This window comes from Procambarus clarkii, chromosome 47 (assembly GCF_040958095.1).
Source record: "Procambarus clarkii isolate CNS0578487 chromosome 47, FALCON_Pclarkii_2.0, whole genome shotgun sequence".
Lineage (NCBI taxonomy): Eukaryota > Metazoa > Arthropoda > Malacostraca > Decapoda > Cambaridae > Procambarus > Procambarus clarkii.
In genome coordinates this window covers 17,466,123-17,476,764 of record NC_091196.1, presented here as the reverse complement: position 1 = coordinate 17,476,764, position 10,642 = coordinate 17,466,123, and the positions used below count along the sequence as shown (strand labels likewise).

The window sequence follows — 10,642 nt, the reverse complement described above, 5'->3', positions numbered from 1 at the left end:
GATCACAACCTACAAAATCCTCAGAGGAATCGACCGGGTAAACAAAGATAAACTATTCAACACTGGTGGGACGCGAACAAGGGGACACAGGTGGAAACTGAGTACTCACATGAGCCACAGAGACGTTAGAAGGAACTTTTTTAGTGTCAGAGTAGTTAACGGATGGAATGCATTAGGCAGTGATGTGGTGGAGGCTGACTCCATACACAGTTTTAAATGTAGATATGATAGAGCCCAGTAGGCTCAGGAATCTGTACACCAGTTGATTGACAGTTGAGAGGCGGGACCAAAGAGCCAAAGCTCAACCCCCGCAAGCACAAATAGGTGAGTACAAATAGGTGAGTACACTTTTATGACTAGGTGCACAGACAATTTAGAATTTTCTTTGTTGGCTATTACACACTGAGTTTTGTTAGGAAGTTAAAGATCCATCTGAATATTTTTCCAATAATACCTTTTGTGTGCATTAACACCATGGTTGCATTTGTTAAAAGTTTTTGCAAAGTCTTTGTATATTACATCAGTGTTTTCCTGGTCTTCCAACACAGCTGCAGCCATGTCTTAGTGGTCTAGCAACTGAGAGACAGGTGCACCCTGTTCTGAAGCCATGTTTTCCAAGCTTATGAAGATGATGTGATTGTGTGTGTTGATGTTATTTCTTAGTACTCTTTCAAAGATTATGATGTGTGATGTTAGTGCTAACAGTCTATATTTTGTTCTCTGCTTTATTCCCTCCTTTATATAGTGGTGCTATCTCTACTGGCTTGTGTGTTAGGGATAACACTACTATCCAGGCTGTTTCTCCAAAAAATATTAAAGGCCTGAAATTTTTTTTTACGAATATTATATTTCAGGAATCTGGGCCTGGTGCAGGTGCATGATATCCTTTACAATTTTTGTGACACCTACAGTCGTCATTTGCGCAAAACGCCAGAACCTTCCGACAACTGTAATCGTCATTTTCAATGTCATGTCTGCTAAGTTTAATTTGCCTTTCTGTGGGGATAAAATTGGCACTCTGTGGGCGCACAAATTGCCAGCGTCACTGGGACATGTACATGAGCAATCCTATTCCTACTTTTATATAAAATAGCTGAACAAGTACAATAAAAAGCCATCCACTAGTTACTCAGGTGGCTGATCATCTGACTTGACCTAACAAGTGGAGATGAGCATCCAGACGTTACCGTCGCTCAGAGAGGACTGAACCAATGTTTGTTTTCTCTCCATGCCCTCCAGTGATCCAATTTGTTTTCTCCCGTCTATTTCTTTTACTTTCTTATTTTGTTTAAACTGGTTTTCCACATTTTAACATTTATATTTTCAACATGTTTTCTAGTCATAGAATGTACTTGGAATTGTATTTGATCAATATTAACACTATCGCTCACCCGACATGCGCGCGGTCAACTTAGAGGTCATGGACAGCGTGTGGGCGAGCGTGCGGGCAAGTGCCGCGCGCTAAATGTGTATACTCTAAATGTGTATACTCGTTTCAGCTTTCTCACCTTAATTCTCGGGCTACGTCATTCGTTTTGGTATCATTGTGTTTGCAATTAAATTCCCTACAGGTGTATATGAATATAATGTCCAAAAGCCTGGTGTGACTCCCAACAGCAAAGCCTAAAGTCGGCAAAGTTACCCGTAAGCGCACAAAATCAGTAAAATGTGTGTACTCGTTCCATTTTTCTCACCTTAATTCTCGTGCTACATTGCTCGCTTTGGTATCATTGTGTTTGCAATTAAATTCCCTACAGATGTGTATGAATATAATGTACAAAAGCCTGGAGTGCCTCTCCGCAGAAAAGCCTAAAGTTACCCGTGAACAAGCACCAATTTGTATACTGCAACCTAATGTGTATACTCGTTTAGTTTGATAACATCAATTTTCGTGTTACGTCTTTCATTTTGGTATCAAATTGTTCGCAATAAAAAGGCGCATATTTTAAAACTAGTCCCATAATAATAGAGCAATAACTGGAATTTTAACAAATATTTTAATTCTGGAAGCTCATCATCACAAAATTATTTATATCTTACCAGTGTGCTGACATAAATTTTTGTTACATCTTTCATTTTGGTATTAAATTGTTCGCATCATAAAGGCGCGCATATTAAAACTAGTCCCAACATAATAGGACAATAAATAGAATTTTACCAAATATTTTAATATTTTGACCAAAAACCTATTTATAATCTTTCAAGTGTTTGGACATAAGTTTCATGTTATATCTTTTATTTTGGTACTAAATTGTGCGCATTCTAAAGGCGCTCATTTTGATACTATCCCTAGGTCGATCGGATAAAAAATGAATTTTATACAAATATTTTTGTAGTGGTCGCAAGTCAGGTCCAAAGTGAGCGATACTGTTAAGCACTTGTTTACAACTGTTTAGTGTCATTTTGTCCACTGCAGTTATTCAGACTGTACATGTGCAGGAGATCTGCTGAATTGGCTGGAGTTTCAAAATAGCTTTTCTATAAAGGTCCCTTCCTTACACTGTCTTGGGTTGAAGGATTTATATTTATAAAAAACGTTTTTGTGGTGGTGTCCTCACAGGTGACAGTGCATGAATGACTAAATGTATGGTAATCATTTGTGTAGCTCTGCCTTACTTTACCTTGTGGTGATTCCAAGGATCAATGTCCCCATGGCCCTGTCTTTTCCCAGGCCCCCTGGTTGGTGGTCTGGTCAACCAACTGTTGACCCGACCAACTGTTGACCACGTCAGACTGTTGGACGGGCTGCTTGCAGCCTGATGTATGACTCGCAGCCTGATTGATCGGGTGTCCTTTGGAGGTGGTTATCAAGTTCACTTTTGAACTCCATGAGAGGCTGGCCAGTTATGCCCTTAAGGTTTAATGTTTGGCAGTTAAGCTGATAAGTTCATCATTAACAAACATGACGTTTAGAATTAGGTTTCACAATGGCTTTGAGCTAGGAAACTTATGCTGGAGACTAGATTTAATTCAGTGATATTCAAGATATATTCTAATACGATTATAAAATTTATGGTATACTATAAGGAAGTAGCCACTTCCTTATAGTCTACCGTCCACTTGGGCTGGACGGTAGAGTGACGGTCTTTCTTCATGAAGGTCAACACTCAATCCCCGTCCGTCTAACTTGTTAGGCACCAGTCCTTTTCCCCATCCCAAATCCTTATCCTGATCCCTTCTGAGTGAGGTATAGTCATAATGGCTTGGTGCTTTCTCCTGATACTGTAGTATCCTTTCCTATAAGGATGTATAAATGTATTGTGGATTATTTTAATAGTGCTAACACATTTTACTCCAGGTGCGTCATAGTGTGTGTACTGGAGTATTTTACTCCAGGCGCGTCATAGTGTGTGTACTGGAGTATTTTACTCCAGGCGCGTCATAGTGTGTGTACTGGAGTATTTTACTCCAGGCGCGTCATAGTGTGTGTACTGGAGTATTTTACTCCAGGTGCGTCATAGTGTGTGTACTGGAGTATTTTACTCCAGGTGCGTCATAGTGTGTGTACTGGAGTATTTTACTCCAGGTGTGTCATAGTGTGTGTACTGGAGTATTTTACTCCAGGCGCGTCATAGTGTGTGTACTGGAGTATTTTACTCCAGGTGCGTCATAGTGTGTGTACTGGAGTATTTTACTCCAGGTGCGTCATAGTGTGTGTACTGGAGTATTTTACTCCAGGCGCGTCATAGTGTGTGTACTGGAGTATTTTACTCCAGGTGCATCATAGTGTGTGTACTGGAGTATTTTACTCCAGGCGCATCATAGTGTGTTTACTGGAGTATGATTTAAATTGATTTACAAAATCAATATCAATGATGCAGTAGGTGCAGTATGAGTACCATTGTTATACTTAAGACATTGAATGTTTTTCTTCACAGGCCAACATGATAAGCAGTGCTGTTTGAAGTAACCCCCCAGCACAGCCTTCACCAGTCCTAGGCGTGACCACACAACCAACACTTAATTATCATCATCTTCCTGGTTGACTACTGAAAGATTCACTCCAACATTAACATTCATTTCATTGAAGGATGCTTTTGGAGGGATTGATCATGTATTCTGTATGGGCATCGTGCCAAATAATTTGCACCCCGTCCCCTCCTACACCTTCCTTCTCTCTTCAAATAAAAACTTTTTACATGTATTGTATATCCATATATTTTTATGCTGTGTTCATTGACAGCGTATTATCATTTGTTCTTATTTTTGTTTTGCGTCTTTTGTTGTTTTTTCAAGGTTACCATTATGGTTATTTCTTTTACCCACAAGAAGAATTTTTTTCCAGTAGATTATTTTAGCAGAGATGTGTGTGTTGGTGGGCAAGGCAGCCCTTGGTACCCTGAGCAGGGTACTGTACACTATGTAACTTGTATTAGTACATAGCGTGAATTAACCACTGCACTGCGCCGGCCAACAAATGTCGTTTTGAGAGTTGTGCGTTTTTATTTTACTTAGGCTATATTTTAATGTTTCATTACTCTGTGTTTTGAAATGAAAATGGTTGAGTTTGGAATCATTTTAATATCAACTTTACCTGAACCTTTATAAAAACAACATAAATAAGTCCTTGACAATTGCACTATGAGGTTTTTCCCAAAACGAGGTGTGCGGTGCAGTGGTTAATGAGACGTAGCCTTCAAATGATACCAAAGAAACTGATGAAATCATCTATTGGTGAAGAGCATATTTTTTTATTTTAAGAATTAAATTTTTTTTTTTTACTAAACTATTTTGTTCAGCACTATTTTTTAGATTGAATTGTTAAAACAATAAATACATTTGAATGTACTCCGAGCAAGGTTCTTGGTACGGCTCCATTAAAGGTAACAATTGATTGTCACTTCATTATTGGTTATGCAACTTGCAAATATTCTATTATAAATATTTAGTATAATTTTATTTTGATTACATATAGATACATTGAAACATTTTATATAGTATGTACACAGTATAGTATTTAAATACAGCATTATATACACCACATAGACAGAACTTGTCTGTTGTAACAATGAAATCATATTATTGTACTCTGAAACCCCTAATGTCCACGTGTTCTGATAACTTGACCCGTCTTTCAGTTAGGGTCTTGGGATTCTTTATGGAGATGTGTGAAGAAGTGTTGGCATGACTGAAAACATGATTGGTTGTACATTTTATTTGACAGCATACAGTACACTGATTTGTGAGAGTAACGTTCCTTTTAAGGCTACATAATGCAAAAACCACAGTAATCAATCTTAATAGTATACACGTGGGAAAATAGTGTAGTTACATTACAGAAATGCCAAATATTTTACTAATTTTTCAATAAAATTACTATTTAATCATTCATTTTTAATACTGTCAATTTCCAGCCTTAAGTTTAACACATAATGAAGTCCAAATGGCTTAGGATGCGCAGTGATGCCACAATATAATCCAGTAGTCATAAAGCATAAGAAATGCATCATTAGTTGTACTCTGACACATTATAACAATTTGTTGATAGTCATCAGATTATTCTAAACCTGTGAAACAAAAGTTCATCCACAGTTTTCTTTTGCAAACAGAATGGTAGATGGTTGGAACAAGTTAAGTGAGTAGGTTGTGGGACGTCAATACTGTCGGTAGTTTCAAAGCATCGTGTGATAGCTTACTGGAAAGATGCACCACCACAAGTGTAACATTCATTCTGCAACTACACTTCGGTAATTACACTTCAAAACTTAGCATAAAAGTGATAATCCCAGAATTTGCATTTCCTAATACAGTACAACCCTCATTATTTGAACTAGCTGGTACCTCTGGATAACCAGAAATTGACATTTTGGAAAAAGGATGTTGACCATTATTTGGCGTAAACAAGACTGGCTGTTTGTTGTGAAGGAGCTTCAGGTATCCATACCATCACTGCTTAACCTAACTTTTTCCAGGGGTATTCTTTATCAGTTCTCTTGATAATTAGCATTCTTGTTCTCAAATATCACTTTAGCATGGGTTGAATTATTTTGCTAAGAAAATAAATAAAATATTACACAGAACAATTTGCAGTTGCCTGACACACACACTTAAGTATTGTATGATGCAAATATTTTATATATTGCTCCAGACATTAGAAAAGTGTTTTATGTCTTTAATTATGACAAAGTAAGGAGGGTAGTATATATATAGTGTGGATGGGTTGGTTGTGGAACTAATGGAGTGAGCATGACTTTGTGATGCAGGATTGACTGCCACTGATCAGCCAGCAAGTCTCTACTGTCAGAGATTGTACATGGATGGGGTTCTGGGAGTTCTACACCCCAAGCCCAACCTGGGGCCAGGCTTGACTTGTGAGAGCTTGGTCCAACAGGCTGTTGCTTGGAGCGGGCGGCCCACAGGTCCACTACAGTCCGGTTGGTCCGGTACTTCTCGAGTGCTTTGAGATGATCCCAATAGTTTAGGTGCTTTATCATGTTTGTGTGTTGTACATGTCCTCTGTATTCCTACTATTTCCTAAAACTTTCCTGCTTTAAAGGGAGAGTGAGTATCAAGCAGTACTCAAGATGGGACAGTACTAGTTATTTAAATGTTATGAGCATTGTGATGGGATTTGAAGCCCCCCCTCCCCTGGATTTGAAGGGGGCTTGTAATCCATTCATCATTTTTTGTAGCTAACTCGAGGTTGCCAGAATCTGTTTTGCCGAAGTAGATAGCGAGTTTAAGGCCTAAAAGTTGGAAATGTATAATAAAAGTGCCCAAATATTTTGTTTTGATGTATTTTTCAGAGTAAATAATCCAGCTTTTTTTATAAATGGGCCAAAATAGTAGCAAGTAGTAACGTACATAGCTGGGTTTTCAGAAGTAATGAATTGTGGTACAGCCCAATCTGGCAACCCTGAGTTAATGCAATGTTTGCTTGGTTATGTTCCCTAAACGTTAGCTTCACACATTGTTTCCAGATGCTTAATGCATTAAAGTCACAACTTTTGCTCTTCCCCAATTGTGGGGAAAATCTCCCAGCAGTAATTTTATTTATTTACTTTGTTTTATTTAATTTCTTATTTACTTCTTGAGAATTTATTTATAATTTAAGCAGACTGTAATTTCCTACTGGACTGTATGATTTTACAGTATAGTTGTCCTGCTAGGAACTTCCCTTCGCAACCTGGGGGTTATTTAATGATATCCCAATCGAAATTAATAGATTGGTTGAACAAATCCACAAGGGCTGTGATGAGGGTTCAAACCTACATCTGAGAGGATCCCAGGCCCGCCTTAATCGACTGTGCCACGACATGGAAAAGAATTGCACCCGGGAGTGCTGCTGCCCTCGCACGGATCCTGCAGTCTCTCCAAGACACAAAACAGGGTTTTACACAATTCCCCCCATGCACCCGGGCTCTGTCAACATGCTGTTCTACCTCTTTTCCCTTACATCATTACACACAGAAATCACAATGGCGTGATGCATCAAATGAACAAATCCACAAGGGGCTGTGATGAGGGTTCGAACCTACGTCTGAAAGGATCGAACCTACGTCCGAGAGGATTGAGCCTACGTCCGAAAGGATCGAGCCTACGTCCGAGAGGATCGAGCCTACGTCCGAGAGGATCGAGCCTACGTCCGAGAGGATGGAACCTACGTCCGAGAAGATGGAACCTACGTCCGAGAAGATGGAACCTACGTCCGAGAGGATCGAGCCAACGTCCGAGAGGATGGAACCTACGTCCGAGAGGATCGAATGCGGAGGATGCAACCGAGAATTCCCGGTTGCAATTCTTTTCCATGTCGTGGCACAGTCGATTAAGGTGCGTCTGGGATCCTCTCGGACGTAGGTTCGAACCCTCATCACAGCCCTTGTGGATTTGTTCATTTGACGCATCACGCTATTGTGATTTCTGTGTGTAATAGATTAATTCTAATTTGTTAGTAATGGTTAGTCTACAATGGTTAATTAACATGTAAGACAGCTTAGTTATGTTGTATGTGGCTTGAAATAATAGCAATGGACACGCCTCTGTCACATATGCTGAAACCATTTGTTTAGGCCATAATGGCGACTTGGGATGCCTTGTGTTGCACCAGTATTAAATGTTTTAATTTCTCCTTCTCCTTAGACTTCACGTGCCGAATAATTACAGAGTAGTAAACTGCAACTAATATATGCAGCATATAACAAAGAAAGGATACGAATTAGTAAAACAAGGCTTACCCGTTCAGAGTGGCTAGCCCCGCATCCTATCCAATTAACACTGAATATTCACAATGGCCACTTGGCCACCGACATATACTAGTTTGTTAACTGGGTATAGAATACAGTACTCCCTAAGGCCAGTGAACTCGTCTGTTGAACGGGGAGACTGGCTCCTTTGTAGCGAGACTTGCGAGAAGTTTCTTTGTGAACTTTAGTCCGTGTCGACTGATGGGCAAGCTTCTCTCATATGGCATCTCTTACTCTGAAGGGACATGTCCTCTTGAACGGTTCTAATTCTGTCTTTATCGACTTTCGGGAGGAGACTGCTTTTATTTGTGTTTTAATTATGTCCAGTCATAAAAAGTGGTAGCACTTTTATTGTTTCTAGTGCCCAAACTGGTGTTTAAAAATTATCTAATATTCGTGTTGTAAGTAAATAGAAATCCAGGTGATGTGGCAATGGTCCCACTTTCTACAAGTAGCCATGAAATCCGAATTTCTTTGAATGATTCACTAAGCCATTTAGGGTTAGTGTTAGCATTTGCCCAACATGACTGCATTTGCTTGGTATGCTAGGAGTTGGTATTTAGTATAATTTCCGACAAATTATATGCCACACCATTCAAAAATCTTCTTTTGCTCAAAAACCCTCTTATAATAGCTAAGAAATAAACGGATGAAAGCCATAGGACTTCCCTACCTTTGACAATTTACTAGGCACATTCTGATAGCTGACCAAAGTAAACATCACATATAAACACCTGAAATTACGCAGCACCATAGCAGACTTGGGACCAACTGAGGTCCAAACTGTAGCAATTGGTCTAGCTAATATTCTAATAGCAAAACTACTTTTTTATATATATTCAGTGCATTGTATAAATTAAAGGCAATTTTTTATGTACATTGATGATTGTTAGCAACAGCTAGTGATAGGTGTAATGACTTGGCACTTTCTCCTGATTGTTTCCTTACCTTCCTTCAATGATCTCACGGAGGCTGCCGACATAGAAGCTATTTGTACACGTTTCATCTTTCGTAAGTGAATTCTTACACGTCATAATGTAATCTGTGACCATTGTAGGGGTAGATGGTTATCTATTGTAAATAACAAATTACTGTATGTACTATCAAGTGTAACCTGTCCTCATAGTCTTTCTCCAGACACTGAAACATGAAGTTGGGGAAAAATCTCTGGCTTGGATGGTTACTTATTGGCCACATGATAAACTCATGAGGATCTTACTGTCAGAATGATCAGAATCTTTGCTTCCCACGTGCTGAGAGTTTTATCTTCCTCACTAACATTCTCGGTGAATCCAGTTCTTTCGACATCACTCGTTTTGTATTTTTCTACTCTCGTATTGATATCCTGAAATAGATCTAGGTTCTCTTAGAACATTCTGTAACAGTATTGTACAGCTTTAAAGGCTTAGTGCTTTTTGGTAATTTCTTACTGTTTGAAGTGTGGATGTTAAAAGCTTTGTGGTTAGCTTTCTGATGCTTAAAGAGTTGTGTAATACTTTACTGCTGAAATAACATGAAAACATTTAACATATTGTAGTTGAAATTATTATTAATATAAACTTTAGATGAAAACAGGAAGAAACAGGTGGTACATAAAATATGGTTAAAAAAAAAAAAAAGAGAATTTTATGTATAAAGTTTATCTTTATTAAACAATGTTTCCTGGAGCTTGTTTCCTAGAGGACGGTGTGCAGCAAGTGCTTCAATACAAGACATTTTCCCATTTACTATTCTTGTACACTCTGTCAAATTGTGATTTTGCTTTAAAATATAGTTCGTATCAAATATTTCATTTACTGAGCAATATGATAAATCATTCTGTTTTCAGTTAAATACAGTACCTGTAATTTTTCTAATTTTTATTAAATAAAATTTTATTATTAAAGTTGGTTTATACTCAAGTTTATCCTTAGGGGGGGAAATGTGATATTATTACAACAAGCATTTTATACTATTAATTTGTTTTAAAACTAAACAGAATAAGGGTTTTGTATATGTATGTACGTAATGACTGACATTAAACATTTCTCCCACACAAAACATGAAAGATTCAAAAATTTTTAAAGAAAAATATGAATTTATTCTTTGCAATGTGGTGTTTGCTTTGAGAGGTATTATACTGTCTGCTCAAGAACTCTGCTATTCACTTAGTATCCCACTGTCCACTTAACAGCTTTTGTCATTATTCAAATTTGATTGCACAGTGTCCTCCTCCTGCCAGTTATGTGGAAGTGCACCACTGTGCCTTATGGATACAAGACAATAGTGATTACCATACAGTAGGGAAGGGTCTGTGGTCACGTTGATGCTCAGAGCCTTGTCTCCTCTGGTTTGACGACTGATAATGAAGCCGAGAGTGTACCGTTGACCTTTAATATTCTTGGCATTTAGACGTGGCTTGTGCTCACTTCTGGTTGTTAGCTTGTTTAGTGGCATGTTTCTTGCTCCCTGCTGTATGC

At 38.4% G+C, this 10,642-nt stretch overlaps 1 protein-coding gene across 1 annotated transcript in view; it reads left to right on the top strand.

Annotated features, from left to right (window-relative positions):
- Nucleotides 1-10,068, top strand: part of LOC123762887 (uncharacterized) — a 226,765-nt gene extending 216,697 nt beyond the window's left edge. Inside the window, exon 15 of the mRNA XM_069302007.1 lies at nucleotides 3,879-10,068. Coding sequence (XP_069158108.1) covers nucleotides 3,879-3,905 — 27 coding nt within the window. The 3' untranslated portion in view covers nucleotides 3,906-10,068. The remainder of the gene's footprint in view (nucleotides 1-3,878) is intronic.
- The last annotated feature ends 574 nt before the right edge of the window (nucleotides 10,069-10,642 follow it).